The 18,743-nt window shown below is 38.9% G+C and overlaps 1 protein-coding gene across 3 annotated transcripts; it reads left to right on the top strand.

Annotated features, from left to right (window-relative positions):
* Nucleotides 1-775: 775 nt before the first annotated feature.
* On the top strand, nucleotides 776-18,003 carry MRLN (myoregulin). Of its 3 annotated transcripts, XM_020897115.2 has the most exons (4): nucleotides 776-2,855; nucleotides 5,172-5,301; nucleotides 15,804-15,914; nucleotides 17,773-18,003. In XM_020897115.2, the coding sequence occupies exon 4, from the start codon at nucleotides 17,793-17,795 to the stop codon at nucleotides 17,931-17,933; it is 141 nt and encodes a 46-aa protein (XP_020752774.1). In that variant the 5' UTR covers nucleotides 776-2,855; nucleotides 5,172-5,301; nucleotides 15,804-15,914; nucleotides 17,773-17,792; the 3' UTR covers nucleotides 17,934-18,003. The 3 variants fall into 3 exon arrangements, with proteins under 3 accessions (XP_020752774.1, XP_070326790.1, XP_070326789.1); XM_070470689.1 differs by lacking the exon at nucleotides 5,172-5,301; XM_070470688.1 differs by lacking the exon at nucleotides 776-2,855 and having other exon boundaries at nucleotides 4,921-5,301.
* Nucleotides 18,004-18,743: the final 740 nt, after the last annotated feature.

Genomic DNA, 18,743 nt, shown 5'->3' with positions numbered 1-18,743 from the left:
GTTGAAAGTGGGTCAAAGTACCGGCTCCATAAGGGAAAGGAAGAAGCCAGAGTAAAGTTAGGTCAAGTCATGTCAGCAGGTGTTTTGTCCATAAAGGTCAATAGTGTTAGTTGCTCAGTTGTGTCAGATTCTTTATGACCCTGTGGACTGTAGCCTGCCAGGTTTCTCTGTCCATGGAATTCTCCAGGCAAAAATACTGGAGTGGATAGCCATTCTCTTCTTCAGGGGATCTTCCTGATCCAGGGATTGGGGTCTCCTGCATTGCAGGCAGATTCTTTACCATTTGAGCTACCAGGGATGCCTGATAGTCAGTGGGGTCAAACAACTTAGCTAATCATTGATAGACAAATAAGGGGAACTGGAGTTTGTGGCTGGCTTCATCCTAGGTAAATGAGGGAGTATCTATAAATCTTATCTAAGTTACATGAAGGGTGTTTTTTTTTCTTCCCATTTTATTGAGATATAATTGACATACAGCACTATATTAAGTTTAAAGTGTACATCATAATGATTTGACTTACATATATCATGAGATGGTTGCCACAATGAGTTTAGTGACCATCCATCATCATATATGTATCATATCATATATAATACCATATATTTATATATATATATAAAGCAATAGAAAAAACAAGTATGTTTTTGTGATGAGTACTCTTAGGATTTACTTTCTTAACAGTTTTTATACCTAACTTACAACAACGTTTTGTCTGTTGTTTGTTTTGGGGCTGAGATACACAGCTAGGAAGAAACTGTAAAAAAAAAAAGAAGAATATAAATCATCTATACATCAATTTTTTTAAGTTTATTACAAAAACAATGCAATTGATTGAGGAAATGTGGTTATTTCTGGCCATGTAAAATAAAATCAATTTGAAATCAAAGTGACAAATATTTTTTAAAGTAGAAGATGATATGATTGTAAAGAACTTTAGCTCTTCCCAAAGTGAGAAAACTTTGTTCCTTTAAGTCATCAAGGACCTGGTAAAGTCAGTGTAAGGCACAGGAAAGTATTCCTGTAAGACACAGAATCTTTTGCCTTTTAGGCAGACTGAGAACCCTTTTCTAATCTCTTAAGAAGCAGATCAGTAATCCAAGAAAATTTTGTCATTTGGCAACGAGAAAATAGAATTTCAGTTTTACACCAGTATAATATTTGATACTAGTGATCTTTTAAAGACAATCTTATAATAAGCCCATTAACCCTTAACAAAGGAGGCTTCCCTCATAGCTCAGTTGATAAGGAATCTGCCTGCAGTGCAGAAGACCTGGGTTCAATTCCTGGGCTGGGAAGAGTCAGACACGACTTAGTGACTAAACCACCACCAACCCTTAACAAATGTTGGCCATGACAAATATAGTTCCCTTTCTGTGAACCTTCTACAACTTTCTATATCCAGGCAGATTTTGTCCTCTGCATTCCTGTTCCTCACTCTCAAACAACTAATCATCTTACTTTAGGACAAAGCTACTCTTCTTTCCCTTAACAAAAGCACATCCTGAATACCTTGCATACAAATTTATTTTCCTTTGCAATTATTTCTACCAGAGACTCATTCACATATAATGATCATAACTTTTAACCCCAGCAACTTCTGTTCCACAGAAATAACTGGAAAGTGGATAATTGTGAACTGTCACACACTATTTTATAGCAAAGCTTATGAACATACATCTCACAACTTTATATAGCCATATACATCTTTACAGTACAGCTTCTTAATGTGGTAAAAGAAAATACATTCACTAAGAGATCAAAATATATAAAGTCTTAAAATTATGCTTAGTTGTTAACATTTCAGTATTTTATCTTATTAGAAATGATGTAGGGTTTCCCTCGTGGCTCAGTGGTAAATAATCTGCCTGCCAATGCAGGAGACACAAGTTTGATTCCTGGTCTGGGGAGAACCCACATGCCACGAAGAGCTAAGTCTGTGTGCCACAACTATTGAGCCTGTGCTGTAAAGCCGGGGAGCCTCAACTGCTGAGCCCATGCGTTGCAACTTCTGAAGCCCATGTGCCCTAGAAGCTGTGCTGGGCAACAGGAGAAGCCACCACAGTGAGAAGTCCCTGCACCGCACCTAGCGAAAAGCCCGCACAGCAACGAAGACCCAGCACAGCCAAAACTAAATAAATAAAATTATTTTTTAAAAATAAATTATTTGAGGTAGTTTACAGGGAAATTAAAAAAAAAAAGAAATTATATATGTAGATCATCTAGCATAAACCAGGACATGCCAAGGACTGCAGGCAGTCACCAAGCTCTGGGACCAGACAAGAAAAAAATCATCCCTTAGAACCTGCAGAAGGAAGATGGCCCTGCTGACACCTCGATTTCAGATTCTAGCCTCCAGAACTCTGAGACAACAAATTTCTGTTGTTCAAAGCCACCCAGTTTATGGCATTTTGTTAGGACCTCCCTAGGAAACTCATCCAGTTAGTAACCCATGGGATTAGATAATCACATCATACATAAAGACCTTCAAGAGGACAGGAAAGATCATCCCCCTCATGTTACTGCTCTAATGCTTCTTAACACTGGCCCAATGCAAAGAATCCTTCTTCATTCAATCCTCAGTTGAGGAGCTGAAGGAACTTCCTGGAAAAATCTCACAAGAGGAACCGAAGAGAAATAGGGGCCTTGCAGAAGAGCCAGGGGAAGTCACTGTAACTCAGGATGTCATGTGAGACAGCCATCCAAAGCCCTGAATGAAGATCCCAGATCTCCAGGACACAGAGGCTCAGAGAAGCCAATGTGAAAACCTAGGTGAAGACGGCATGGTCCACGGGAGGGCTGACATTCAGTCTGAGACATGACACCAGAAAACTGTCCAAGACAAATCCAGATTTAGGTAAGGGGGAGCATTTGAAAGGGCTGTTGTAAGTGGTTGCCAGAGGTTGGAGGAAAGGCAGGCAGTGGACAGTGGCTTTCTAATGGGGATGAGAGTTTCAGTTTTGCAAGATGAAAAGGTTCTGAAAATCTGTAGCAGAATAAAGTGAGCGTACTTAACATGACCAAACCACACACTTAAAAATGTTTAGGGTGCTAATGTTTACGATATGTGCCTTTTACCACAACTTAAAAAAATACTCAAAAAAAGAGAAAAGACTTATAATATGGGGAAGGGGCCCACTGCAAAATGACACATTGACCACAAGATCACAAGCATCTCAAAGGTCAGATGGAAAATGACTTTTTAAAAAAAATTTTGTTGTTTGTTGTTCAGTCAGTAAGTCGTGTCCAACTCTGAGACTCCATGGACTGCACCACATCAGGCTTCTCTGTCCTTCACTATCTCCCAGAGTTTGCTCAAATTCATGTCCATGATATCTAACTCTCTCATCCCCTGTTGCCCCTTCTCCTCCTGCCCTCAGTCTTTCCCAGCATCAGAGTCTTTTCCAATGAGCGCTCTTCTCCTCGGTGGCCGAAGTATTGGAGCTTCAACTTCAGCATCGTCAGTCCTTCCAATGAATATTCAGGGTTGATTTCCTTTAAGATTAACTGGTTTGATCTTGCTGTCCAAGGAACTCTCAAGAGTCTTCTCCAGAACCACAGTTCAAAACATCAATTCTTCAACACTTAGCCTTCTTTATAGTTCAACTCTCACATCTGTACATGACTACTGGAAAAACTATAGCTCTGACTATACAGACCTTTGTCAGCAACGTGATGTCTCTGCTTTTTAATCCACTGTTTAGGTTTATCATAGCTTTTCTTCCAAGGAGCAAGTGTTCTTTAATTTCATGGCTGTAGTCACCATTCATAGTGATTTTGGAGCCCAAGAAAATAAAGTCTGTCACTGCTTCCACTTTTTCCCCAAAGGGGAGAAACAAGACTGGAAGGAGTTGGATGTTGCCTGTGGGGTGAATGAGTTGATGGCTGGCCCACTGATCAGGGAAGGTCCATGTTTATGGTCAGCTTTCGGGCTGGACGGGGATGATTAAGGAAGGGTTGTTCTGAATTGTGCTGATTCAGGTTGAAGGTGGGTCAAATGTCAGGGGCGTGGCTGGAGAGGAGAAGCCCCAGCTGAGTTTGAAAAATAGAATAGTTACCAGGCCTGACCCAGGGTGGCAGCTGAATCCTTACAAATTAGACAATTTGATGAGCATTTGTTCCCTTCAATTCTGTATCTTTATATAATCTAATAACTTTTTTGTGATCCTCAGTTTTAACACTTTAGACAGACGCAGAGCCAGTGTTTAATGTAAGTTAGATCATGTGAGTTAGAAGACAGATAGTTCTTGGTCTCAACAATTTGGTGTCACTGGTTAGGGGAAGGGAGACATAGACTTAGATTTTTTGGAAATAGTTGATAGTTTTTCAAAAGGGAAGACCTGCTGTAAACCAGTAGCCAGGTCATGACTATTTCCATTCTTTGAACTTGAATTCTACAGGTTTCCCTTTATTATGATGCTGTCACAATGCACCCCTTCCCCAACACACACATACATGCACTTTGCCAGGAAAGGCTTTGGGATCATTTGAGGGAGAGAGACTGATATGCTCACAAGAAAACAAACCTTAACAAATTGATAATGTGCATTTGAAAATCCATTTGTTTATGTATTTGAAAAACAGGAAATTCAACATTAACAAAACAAAAATGTGTAGTTTGAGAAGATATTCAAATATTAATATCTATGGAAAAGAATTGCTCAGAAGAACAAAGGAAAGCTTGACATTATTTGAGTCATGACGTTTTCCAAGAGAGTAAGATAGTAGAGAGTGTTTGGTTAGTTGATGTTGAAGTTTTAGCACCTTTAACATGAGTACTGATTTTGGAGGGGCCCACTCCACATGGTTATTTGCACTTCTCTGTGGCCTAGGAGAAGGCAATGGCACCTCACTCCAGTACTCTCGCCTGGAAAATCCCATGGACGGCGGAGCCTGGTAGGCTGCAGTCTATGGGGTCTCGAAGAGTCAGACATGGCTGAGCGACTTCACTTCCACTTTTCACTTTTATGCATTGGAGAAGGAAATGGCAACCCACTCCAGTGTTCTTGCCTGGAGAATCCCAGGGATGGGGTCACACAGAGTCGGACACGACTGAAGTGACTTAGCAGTAGCAGTGGGCCTAAGGGTATTTTTGACATCATTTTTCCCACCTGTGTCTGTCAGTTCCTCCCCACTCACCTCCTCCCGTGACAGCCTGGCTCATGTTTCTCAGGAAAGCGCTAAGCCAGTTATTAATAACAGCCCAGCAAGTCTCCTGAGCCACCTAGGAGCAGATGGTGTTTTTCACAAAAGAGAGAGATCATCTCCTTGACTTTGGACTTCGCTTACTGAACCCCTGAACAGTAAGTTTTGTTTTGGTTTTTTTTTGGCCTTTTAAAATGTTGACAAGAGGGAAGTTTAGCAGAAGTCTTGCTTGCTTCTGGTAGGGGAATGCAGGAAGCTCAAAGACTCTGGAAACCTGTTTTCTCTCCCTGTCTTTCAATGTCTCTCCAGTTTTTATAAGGCTGGTTATATGATCTAATATGAATTAAAATTCTATCCCCTCCATTTCCTTCTGGCTTAATAAAGGCAGAAGGAGAAGCAAGGGATTAATATGATCTCAAAGTTGGACCCAGCCTTGTGGTCATGCCAGATATTAATATTTATTATTAATTATTGTATATTATTAATAATTATTATTAACATTATTTCTGTCTTTCTGTGTTCCCTCCCCAAAGAGAGGATTTCAGTGATTTCAACGAGATATTTACATATGGAAGGTGTCTGCAGGGGAGTATTGGACTGGACACTTGGGCCTTGTCTGTCATTTCTCCATGTTTGAGTTTTGCTGCAGACAGAGGGCACCTGTCATATTGCTTGAATTTATTGCCTTCTTGAATGTTTAGCCAAAGGCTTTGTCCTTGCAGCCTTTTTTTTTTTTTTTTTTCCTTTTGAAATAATGGTTGCTTCTGAGAGTCCTGCAAAGTAGGTCACTGTGTTTTCTGTCTGGAAAAGGAGGACCCTGGAGCTGGGGCCCTGCCCAGCCCTCTCAGAAAAGATGAAAGCTGACATTCCAGTCCCTCCTCAGGATTACAGACTAAGAGAGTTTTCTGCTTTGGTTATGTATGTTCAGTCCTCTTAAACATGTGCATCAGCCTTCTAAATAAAAGAGGCATCACAGGGAACGGGAAGGAGGCAGATGCTGGCTTGGTACTGAGGCCTGGCTCAACAAGCTGTGTGACCTTAAGCAAGTACTCACCCTCTCTGAGCCTCAGTTTCCTTGTTTATGAGATAAGAGTTATAACCTCTTTGATAAGGTGGTGGGTTTTACTCACAATGTTTCTAAGCAGCTGAGTATGGGAACATTATTGATGAAGTCCCTCATTTGAATTTTTTCTTGAATCTTCTTAACCTAGAACCTCCAATGTGATCTTTGATGGGAAAGGTTAAACTGTAGAGACAATAATTGGCTTTTAGTGTTTTTAATAACATCATCCTTAGGATTATGTCAGCCATGGGAATGCTGAGGATGGGGTCATTGGAGGATGCCATATGGTAAGCAGTTCAGGACATTAGGCTATGGCTAAACTACAAGAGATAGTGAAGGATGAAGAAGCCTGGCATGCTGCAGTCCATGGGGTCGCAAAGAGTTGGACATGACTTAGTGGCTAAACAACTACAACAAGATCAACGATGCTGGGGAAACTCAAAACAATTTCAAAGCACAAACTATTATTTTAATAAACTTTTCTGCTCTTCTATAATCAGCATTCTAAAATTTTTCTTTTGGTTCCGTGCTTCTGTGGTTCTGAAAGACTGGTTGCCCCCCTTCCTAGCTCCAATTCTGTGTCTGGATGAGACAGAAAGGAGGGTTGTTTCAAAGAATACCTACTTCCCAAAGTTTTACTCTGTATGCTCAAGAGACAGGATGAAATTTTTGTTTCCCACTGCAAGCTTTCATTCTGCAAATGTTTATTTAATTCCCACTGTGTGAATACACAGTGCTAGATTAGCAAAGGGTCAGTAAACTCAGAATAAGGTAGGAGAGAGAAGTCATTTCATGAGTAACTGAAATAAGTCAGAATGGCCTTGATCCATGGTACATGAGAAGTAAGACAGTGGGCAGGCATTCCACAGGGCCATCACCCCCAAACCTACTCACTGAGGAGGGGTATCATTATCGGACCTCACCTTGGAGAGCTGTGCATTCTTAGAAAACAACTCATTGCTTTTCAGTGTTCCTCCCTGGGTTTACCTTCTACGCAACAAGCTTGGGAGGCACAGAAAAACTCACCATAAAGTTGAATCTCATCCTCCCCACCCCAGTTTTTTTAATTTTTTGAGTACCTGTTTTGTTCCAAAGTGAAAGTGAAAGTTGCTCAGTCGTGTCCAGCTCTTTGCAACTCCATGGACTTTATAGTCCATGGAATTCTCTAGGCCAGAATACTGGTGTGGGTAGCCTTTTCCTTCTCCAGGAGATCTTCCCAACCCAGGGATCGAACCCAGGTCTCCCTCATTGCAGGCGGATTCTTTACCAGCTGAGCCACAAGAGAAGCCCAAGAATAAAGGAGTGGGTAGGCTATCCCTTCTCCAGCAGATCTTCCCAACCCAGGAATAAAACCAGTGTCTCCTGCATTGCAGGCGGATTCTTTACCAACTGAGCTATCAGGGAAGCCCCAGCCCTGTGCTAAATGCTAGAAATTTAATTTGGCCTTAGAAGAGGTTACAGTCTTTCACTGAACCTGAAATTCTGTTCTCCAACCTGGCCATCTGCCTTCTCAGCTTAACTTGACTCCAAATAACACTTAGCTGGTTTCAGAAATCAAATATTAGATTAAAAAGACAAAACTGCTAGCAGTGAATTTAGGCAAACGAGTGTGTGTTACAGGCCAAGAAAGAGGTTTAAAAGGTTTTCCTGAATGCTTTTAAGAAAATTCAAACAGGTCCAGAGACCTCCCCTCCACTCGCCAAACCTGGGAGGACACTTGTTTCGATATGAGAGCTCTGCAAATAAAATCCCCAAACCCAACAAATAAGCACCTGGCCTCAGCTCCACTCCTGCTTCATCACACCATGGAAGGTGTCATGTGGTACCACCCCTCCTTCCTTCCACAAGGAAGCTTTGTAGGGCTGGTCCTCGCCACAACTCTGGACAGTTCGTCTGGCCTTGTAAGACTGCACTACAGCTGTGATTCCTGGCAAGGGTTGGGGAACTTGGCAGGGAGAAGGTTGAAAACATTTTGATTGTTTTGGTTCCAGAATCTTTCTTAATGTTATGTGCCTATAACTGAGTAATTTATGTCTTCTTAGGGGCAGTGCAGTCTGTTTGGTTTAGGGACAGGGTCTCGGATCGTTTCAGCCTTCAGGAGTCTCAGTAGTGGATGATTAAGAGAAGATGTTTATTTATAAGTAGAAAAACTGTTCATTTTAGGGCCAGAATATTTACTCAAGATGTGTGAGGCAAGGGACTTCTCTGTTGCTCCAAGTGTTAAGACTCCTCACTTCCAACGCAGGGAATACAGGGTCCTTCCCTGGTCAGGGAACTGATATCCCACATGCTGTGTGTGCCTGTGTGCTCACTCAGTCATGTCTGACTCTGTGCAACCCCTTGGACTGTAGCCCACCAGGCTCCTCTGTCCATGGGATTTCCCAGGCAAGAGTACTGGAGTGGGTTGCCATTTCCTCCTCCAGGGGATCTTCCTGACTCAGGGATTGAATCTGAGTCTCCTGCAACTCCTGCATTGGGAGGCAGATTATTTACCACTGAGCTCCCTGGGAAGCCCTGCCACATGCTGTGCACATGGCCAAAACAATTACTTAATTAATTAATGGTTTTAAAAAATGTGAGGCATGGTCATATATGGCTTGGGAAGGCCCAGATTGGACAGATATTGACATGGAGGGAAAGCATGAGAACTCCAGTTGAAGAGGATAAGAGCAGAGGGATTCCACAGAGGTCTGGGACCCTTTGTGTACTCCTGGGGGTCAGGTGGACCCTCATGGGGCTCTGCCAGACCAGACAGTGGCCTCTGGCCCACATGTCTGCGTGTCTGTCTCAGCTTCCTGGGGCTTGCCATGTCTTAAGTCCATCTCAGTCCCTCACCTCCCTCCATCGTTGTTGGACTGCAGGAAGTATCCACCTTTTTGACTCCCAAGCTTCATCATATCAACTGTTATTTTAGCCATTGCCAGGCAACATTCTTCTGACCACTCCTGAGATGGTGCAGTGGCTAAGGCTTTGAAGCCAAACTCACTTCCATTCAAATCCCTGGTCATCCCCTGGAGTGTGATCTCAAATAGCTCCCTGAGGTCTCTGGTCATCAGTCTCTCCAACTAAGGAAATAGAAGCATTAGTGCTCACCTCATGTGGCTTTATGAAATTAAAATCAGAATATGTGCAGGCCCTTCTTAACTATAGTTATCAGTAAAATCCTTTCAATCCCATGCAAGATTGGTTATGTCTATCTCCAGATGAGATAGCAGGTGAGGGTAAATGTCTGGCTATTGTGCTAATACCAGTCAGAACCAGAATCTCAAACAGTTCCATCCGGCTCCACAACCTTCCTGACCCCCATCTCTGTGACAGGGCACATGTTTCTGTCTCCAAGCAAAGTCCACTTTGTCAGTTCTGGCAGGTCTTACCTCCCAAGTTTCCCAGTTCTCCTTGTGGCTTATTTTATCCTAGACATTGGCCTTCCCTTGGCCTGAATCAAAGCCGTTGGGAGGTGGTGAAGGTAGAATATCTTCAAATAGCCAAGTCTGGTGAAATGCAGAATCCAATTTATCATAAATGTATCAAAAACTTACTGAGGCAATTAATATGGTAGCTCAGAAGAAAAGTAACTGTGTGACCTCAGACAAGTTACTGTACTTCTCTGGGCCTCACTTGTCAAATGAGAAGCTGGAAGAAATCTCAATTTCTTTGCCAGTGTTAACATTTCTGTCATAGTTGAGATTTTTTCACTACAGTTGTTTTTCTTAGCTAGAGAGAGAAAGGTCTCCTTGAAATCATATTTTAATCAGGCAGGAAACAAGGTTTAACAATCATGCTCATAATCACTTCAGTGTAAAACCTTATGCCATTTATTATTATTCTCATTCAAGCTTTCTCTGTAAAATGCTCATATCATTGCTGAGTTAATTTCTCAGATATCTGTTAAATTCTCTTCCTCATGTAATTCCTCACATAATTAATTCAGAAAATGCACCTTGAATTCTATTTTGGAAACTTAGAGAATGCACAAAATCCTTTTAACTATTGAATATGCCCGATTTTTTAGTTAACTTCTGAATGACTCAAAATTAAGGAGTTTATGTCTCCTCTCCTACCAGGCTGTCATCTGTTTCTAGAATCTTAAGGAGACAAATCACCATTATGCTGGAAAAACAGTAACCATCCCAACAGGACATCTCCATCATGAAACCCTGTAGGCCAGGACGAAAGTTTTGTTCTCTTCCAACGTTTGACTAGGTCTCATAATTACAGGCCAAAAAAAAAAAAAAAAAAGCAAAAACATCAACAAGGTATGATTCCTATATGATTTCTCAGGTTTCTAAAAGATAAATTTCATTAAACATAAATTTTGTGAGAGAGAGAGACATTTTCCGGAGGTGAAATTGGAACTACCCAACTTTGGGATTTTATTTTTGAAATTTTGGTGGTAAAAGTAGACTTACTATATGTGTTTTTCTTGTTGTAGTTGTCTTTTGAGCAAAATGAACTTTAAGTCTTCCAAGAAAGCTTCTGCTTGATGTGCAATTATTAAATCAATATTGTTAAAAATGATGAACATCAAATACCATGATGCAGTGGGATTCAGGATGGGTAAGTCCATCCCCACTTTCTAGGAAGACAGCAACTGCCCATGGGTGTTGCATGCAAACAAATAACCATAATACACTGTAGTGAGTTTCAATACATTCCAGATAAGTGGACACTAAATTCTGCCTGAGGACATCAGGAAGGATCACAGAGGAGATATGTTGTGCTTCAAAGGATGAGTAGGTGTGTGACAGTTTTCATGTTTGGATACTTAAAGAGAAACTGAGAAGACTGATTTATTCAAGGGGTACCATCTAGGAAGCAATATGGTAGAGTATAATTGATAATGATAGTTACCCTTGCTTATTAAGTGTTTACTCGCTAGGTACAAGTATTATCTCATTTAATTGTCACACTGCCCTAAGAAGTGGCTACTGTCATTATTGGGCTTCCCAGGTGGCGCAGTAGTAAAGAATAGCCTCCCAATGTAGGAGACACAAGAGACTCAGGTTCGATCTCTGGTTCAGGAAGATTCCCTTGGAGTAGGAAATGGCAACCCACTTCAGTATTCTTGCCTGGAAAATTCAATGGACAGAGGAGCATTGGGGGATACAGTCCATGGGGTCACGAAGAGTCAGACCACAACTGAGCATGTGCACACACACAGTTATTATCATCCCCATTTTATAGAAGTGCTAACAAACAGAGGCACAGAGAGTTAACGTGACTTGCCCGGGGTCTCATGGTAAATGGCAGATCCAAGTCAAATACCACCAATCTTATTCCTGACCCGTCTCTCAACTACCAAGTCCTGGAAGCATTCTTGTTATTTCTCCATCCAGCTAATGTTAATAAGACCAAGAGGAGAAATTCCCTGGTGGGCTAGTGGTTAAGATTTCGCGCTTCCACTGCAGCGGACATGGGTTAAATCCCTGATTGAGAAACTAAGATCCCACAAGCCGCTGGCACAGCCCAAAAAAAAAGATAAGGGGGACAAACTTGTCAGAAATAAGATGATCAGTGGGTTGATAACAAAACTAATAATAGGAGAGAATAAAATTGCAGAGAGTAAAAACTCATAAAAAACAGGTTAAAAAAAACCTGAACTTTCAGCTAATCTGGTTGCTAGATATTAAGCTTGTAGTAGTGGCCTGTGAAAGATCGATTTATAAAGAGAAGATGGTTTCGATGTGAATAAAACTGGCTGTTGTAAAAGTATCCCGGCAAATTCAGGGTTATCAGGCCCAGAGAGGTAACTGTAAGACTATCCATCCCTTGGTTCCGCCAGCAGTTCACATACACGGAAAGGAATCGGGACTAAAGAGAAAGAATGGCTGTTGGTAATTACATGTGGATATTTCCATTTCAGTCCGTTTATTATTTGAAAATAATAAATCCACATAATTGAAACAGAGTGGCATCTGGGGGCTAAAGTTCTAGATTACTAGCATCAAGGCTCTAGCTTTGAACCTTGGGCAGTTTCTCCATGTCCCAATAGTGCCTAATCATAACCTGGCACACACTAGACCCATGATAAATGGCATTATACTTTACTTAAAAGTAAAAGTGAAAGAGGTAGTTGCTCAGTCCTATCCAACTCTTCATGGCCCCATGGACTGTAGCCTGCCAGGCTCCTCTGTCCTTGGGATTCTCCAGGTAAAAATACTGGAGTGGCTAGCCATTTCCTTCTCCAGGGGATTGTCTCAATCCAGGGATTGAACCCAGGTCTCCTGCATTGCAGGCAGATTCCTTACTGTCTGAGCCACTTTAAGTGACTTGTTAAGCAAGAGTGGACAGATTTCAATTGTGTTTCATTTTTCTATTTGTGTATTTAGGGAACTTCTGTGAATATTGTCTTGACCATTAGATATTGATGGAAACGAGTAGGATTAGCAAATTCTTAACAAAACAGAAAATATTTTTGAAATGTTACTCATGTGTTTAAGACTATAATCTTGAATCCAATGAAAAGTGTTTTTCTTCTGATTGAAAAAGAGACTTTGCAAAGTATGTTCTCTTCTTTGTCTTGACTGAGACTCCATGCCTAATAAGTGGAAATAGGAGAGGTTGGGAGAGATTGAGAAATGGGTGAAGTGTTAGGACAAGTAATAATTTTATGTAATAGAGGCAGTTTTACTGGTTCATTTGCATTGTTTTGATTTTCCTAGGGGGCCAAACCATTTAGCAAATGCACTCTTCTTGGGGTCCCAGGAGTCTCTACAATCTACAAGATTGTAGAGATTTGAAAGGCTAGTGCCTACAAGCTGATGGCAGGGTGAAAAACAGAGAATGCTATGAAATTCAACCCCCAGAGACCAAAAGTGACTACTACTAGACATTTGTCTAATTTTCTTTGTGGGATACCACTGTTTAACCTTTCAATAAACAGATTAATTTGGGTTAGATTATTTGGACTGTTGGTGGAGTCAAAAGAGAATATAATAAAGACAAGTTTTGAAAACTAGATAAGAGATTATTCATACTACTTTCAGTATAACTTTCTAGAAATTAATTTCTACAAAATAAATTGTTTCTCATTGCCTTTTGGAAATAGGGAAAAGAAAGGTATAGAGAGACATTCAAAACATAGGGGCAATTATTTGCAGCCATCTGAAATTTCACCATGAAATATGTTAGGTCCCAGATAACCTAGGATGTCTTATATCAGAAATTGGAGTTAATGTTATTTTAGCTAGGATTTTTAAATGTTATATTCAAAATAAGATAGTTCCACTCAATACATCCTATTACACTTTAAGAAGTGTGCTAACTTGTTTCAAATTAATCAACTTATTTTTGAAATTTGTTTATTTGGTGCATGTTTTATCCAATAAAAAACACTACAAATCTTTTTTTCTGAAAATGCTGCTGTGAAATAGCCATTCCTCCAAAAGAATGTTCCTAAGAGAAAAAACACATGATTACCAAGCTTCTTGCATAGCAAGGACTAATTAGGCAAAATGTAAATCAAGCATCATTTAACCCCCAGTAAAATCTGAGTGTGCTAGTAAACTTGTGGTGGTACAGATTTGAGTGCTTTCAGTGATTTAGTTCTAGAAACAGATCTAGCATTAAGGAGAAGACCCAAACAGGAACCACCCACATTCCTGTTTTTCATGAGCATTTTGGAATGAAGCAAGAACATGTTCTTTAGCCAAAGAGATTTAATATAAACTCAAGAAAAATGAAATGGGTCAGTGAAACATTTTAATGAAAATGCATAATTTATTGAATGAAGTGTAGGTTACATATTTTCATTCAAATCTCTCACTGATACATTTAATTTTTCCAAGTTCATATTTGTTAAAATGATTGGTTTGACAAAAATTAAGTCATTACTTTTAAATAGATGGACAAGAAAGAGGACAGGGAGTTAGAAGACTATTTTCTTTAGTGTTCTGAAGTTTCATAAGCAACATCCTTTAAATGAAAATGTGAGAAATGAAAGAAACAAGGGGGAAAAAAAATCACATATAGTCCTTCACCCAAACTCCACAGCTATAGCCATTATTGACATTTGTAGATAATTCTCTGACTTTTTAAAGAATATTTCAATTGTGAAGTCCTACATACTTACAGAAAGTCATATAAAATTTCTATGTGCAGTTTAACAAGTAATTAAAAACTGATTATCAACATAAAAGAAAGTGAAACATTTTTTTAAAAAAGAGATTTCCCCAGTGGTCCAGTGATGAAGACTCAGACTCAGTGCTTCCACTGCAGGGAGAACTCAGATCTTTGCATGGCATGTGGCAAGGCCAAATTTAAAAAAAGAAAGAAAGAAAGAAATGAAATACTTTCTGAAAGCTCTCCACCCCTTCCATTAACACCACCACTATCCTGATTTTATGGTAGTCAGTCCTCAGATTTACTTGATCAATTAACCACCTACACCATTGCTACCCATATTATGCACCCCTAAGTCATACAGCTTTAACTGTTTTCCTACTTTACATAAATATATTTGCCATGTGTTTTCTTTTGTGTCTTGCATTTTAAAAACTCAATATTATGTTTGTAAAATTCACCACTGTTTTTTCATGTAGCTATAACTTAATTTTCATTATTGTATAATATTCCATGATATGGATTTATCTATCTACTAATAGGCATTTGGTTTGTTTTTAAGTTGAGGATATTACAAATAAAGTGTGAATGTGTGTTCTGGTGTGGATATCCATGCTTGTATTTCGGGTATATACCCAGGATTGTAATGATTGGTCCTAAGTTATTGGTTTTAGTCATTCTTAAATATTTCAACATGATTTTCTAAGTAGCGTTTCTATTATTTTGTAGTTGTAATAATCATCATTTTGTTGGGTAAATAATTTTTCAGTTGTGTCTGAATTTTACAGCCTGGTCTTTGCAAATAAATTCACTTCTCCACTTTCTAATTTGTTTTTAAAAGTGATACAAAATCTTAAAACTTGTAAAGTTTATAGCAGATATAAAATCTCATGAGTATTGCCTCTTATGCAGAAGGAGAAATTTTGTTTGTTGTACTATGGAAGATAATGAAACATATATTTTAAAAATAATTTTAGAACCTTTCAAAATTTAAGTTATATTTGACACAAACATTGTGTAAGTTTAAGGTGTACAGTATACTGATTTGAAATGTTTATATTGTAATATGACTGCTATAGTAGCGATATCACATGATTGTCATTTCTTCTGTGCTGAAAGCAAATAATATCTAGTCTCTTAGCAAGTTTAATGTATACAATACAATTTTATGACTATGCTCACTGTACTGTGTATTACCTCTCTGGAACTTATTTGTCTATCAGTTGCACATATGTAACCCTTAAACAACATCTCTTCTGTTGCCCCCCACCCCCTGAGAACTATTGTTTTAAAAGAGTGGTGAATGTTTGCCCTGTCAGGAAAATTCTAGAATTCTGTTTAACCTTTCTGTAAAAGGTGTAGTTTTTAGCTATAGTTTTTAAATGTAGTTTTTAGCTGTAGTTTCTGTAATCCACTAAAATTAACATATCACATTTTCCCAACTTCTTCGAGAGTTTCTCCACCCAGGCTCCCTGCCTGTCCACTTCCCAAACCACCTCCCCATTCAGTAAAGGCTTTTAATGTGCTTTGACACAGGAACCAAGGTTGCTAAGAGACCACCTGTGCTGAATGCACTTTGTCCTAGGAAGAGCAGCCAGAGAGAAAACCGAGGAGCAGCATTATCTACCACTGCCCGGATTAAATCAGGTGAGAAGTGGGTTTCTGTGCACTCTTCAATCCCCACCATTCATCTGGTCTTTCCCTTGCTTCCTGTTCCATCTCTCTCTTACTGTAATTGGGTAAAATTGAAGGTACCCCTCGAAGTACAGACTGAAGAAACCCAAGCTGGAGGTGGAGGAAATACGAGGCAAGGAAAATCACTTTGCAAATTCATGTGTTATGCTTCCGCCTTATTTCCCAAACATGGCACAAGGACTTGTTGAATTTAAGGGAAATCCTAGGCGTTTACTTTGCCAATGAGGCCTTCCCTGGTGGCTCAGCAGTAGAGAATCCATCTGCAGTGCAGGAGACGCTGGTTCCATCCCTGGGTCGGGAAGATCCCCTGGAGAAGGCAGTGGCAGCCCACTCCAGTATTCTTGCCTGGGAAGTGCCATGGACAGAGGATCCTGACAGGCTCTCTGTGGTTACAAACCACCACCACCACCATCACCACTTTGCCAATGATTGCTGCCGAATTTGTAATCATCCCCTCCTTAGGGAGGAGTTAGTTATCACAGAGATGAATCAAGAGGGAGAAGGTATCAGTCAAAAGAGGGAGAAGGTATTTGTATACATCTCCTCTATCTCCCTGTTTCTCTTTCATGTTCTATCCTAAAACTCTACCTGCCTTTTTGGATTTGAGCAAAAAATAGCGGAAAATATTTTCCCACTCCAATCGTACTACTTTTTAAAAGTATTGATGCTCATTTTAAGTTGAGTGTATATAAGGGACTTGGATACAAGGTTTTGAAAATTACTTAACTCATTTGACCCTATATTTCTGGAAAAAGGAGTTGGGAATGGTTCTAAATTCCCTACCTGACAGGCATTCAGTAAAACATTCCAACAGTGTGCTCAACAGACTACAAATTAATACCTTTTGCAATTCCATAATACTTTAAAAAATTCCAGATATTTTAAAAAAACTGATTAACACAGAAAGTGAGTGTTAGTTGCTCAGCGGTATCTGGCTGTTTGTGACCCCATAGACTGTAGCCTGCCAGGCTCCTCTGTCCATGGGATTCTCCCAGGCAAGAATACTGGAGTGGGCAGCCATTCCCTTCTCCAGGGGATTTTCCTGACCCAGGAATCAAATCCAGGTCTCCTGCATTGCAGAGGGATTCTTTACCATCTGAACACACAAGTGTGGTGGAAATGAAAATATTTAATGTCTTAATAAGTGACCAAAATATAAGAAAGAGAATTTTGAGGAAAGATCAACAAAATGAACCAAGCCTTTTGTTGTTTAATTTTTAAAAATTTTATCACTTGCCTTTTTGCATGTCTTAAAATTCTTAATTCCTGCTAATTCTGGCTGTAGGTTAGAAGAATGGCAATTTCACTGATGCCATAAAAATGGTTATAAGTGACTTTGCAGAAAAGACTTCAAAAATAAACTGATAATTTATAACATTGGGAAGAGAGTGGTGATTCTGAGAGTTCTTGAGCTTTTAAAAATTTTTTTGCTTTTTTTTTTTTAAAGAAAGAAAGACAAGAGAATTCCCTAGTGGTCCTGTGGTTAGGACTCTGCGTTCACTGTTGCAGCCCAGATTTGATCCCTGCTTGGATCCCACAGACTTCACAGTTCAGCCAAAAAATAGACAGACAAATAGAAAATTCAATGATTATGACATAAGATGATCAAAATTAGTGGGTAAAAGTTCAATAATTCATTAAGGAAAAAAATACTTTAGTTCATTGATTGGTTACTAAAATGTACAAAGTCCTGACTGAAAGACATTTCTTGATCACTATTTCTTTACAGTGCAAATTATTAGATTGAGTTTTAAAAATCAGGATTATAAATGTTTATTTAATGATATTTTCTCTTTATTTTACTTCTTAGGAAGCTGAAGCATTTTGGATATGATGTGTAAAAATTGGATATTAATTTCTACTACTACCCCCACAAGTCTAGAAGATGAAATTGTGGGAAGACTTCTAAAAATTTTGTTTGTAATCTTTGTTGACTTCTTGTCTATTATATATGTTGTTATAACTTCTTAGAAAACTGACTTCCTTTACTTTACTTGTGAATTTCATATTGAACTCCAGTGAATAAAATTTTATAATTTAATACGTTGAGTGATTTTAATTTGATGACATTTCCAGTTATTCTAGAAGCTAATAGGACATTGCAATAAAAACAACACTGTGTGCTATTTAGAATTTTATGGTTTATAAAACATTCACATAAATTGAAATGGAATTTTTTTCAAAAATCTACACTACTGTCATAAAACCTCTTGATTTTTAACATGATTAATATAGTTAATAGATTGACTATAAAGTGTAAGTGTAATTATGAGTGATTTTTTTAAAATTACATATGCATACCTGTGTGAAATTTTATATGGTTCTATTTTAAAATTTTTAATTTGTTTTTAAAATTTATTTTATGAAGTGTAGCTGATTTACAGTGTTAATTTCTATTGTACAGCAAAATGTTTCAGTTGTACATATATATACATTATTTTTCATATTCTGTTCCATTATGGGTTGTCACAGAATATTGAATATAGTTCTCTCTCCTATACAGTAGGACGTTGTTGTTTATTATGTGATTCTATTTTTTAACACACCAAACTTAGCATAAGATAATCTTTCCATATGATATACTAATAGTTTATTCTCATTTTCTTATATATACATTTCATCTGTGTGTAGGTAGATTGTTTTTCTTAATCCTCCACAAGTTTTATGTTTCTACCAACAAAAAAAAACTTTAAGTTAGGAATAGAAATGCTTAAAAAGAGATTGTTTTAGGAAAACAGAACTTAGAAAAAAGGAGAGAATACAGGATGCAACCTGTGTTGA

This window comes from Odocoileus virginianus, chromosome 7, assembly GCF_023699985.2.
Source record: "Odocoileus virginianus isolate 20LAN1187 ecotype Illinois chromosome 7, Ovbor_1.2, whole genome shotgun sequence".
NCBI classification, from domain to species: Eukaryota; Metazoa; Chordata; class Mammalia; order Artiodactyla; family Cervidae; genus Odocoileus; species Odocoileus virginianus.
Note: the sequence above shows the minus strand (reverse complement) of the source record. Positions and strands in the feature narration are given on the sequence as shown.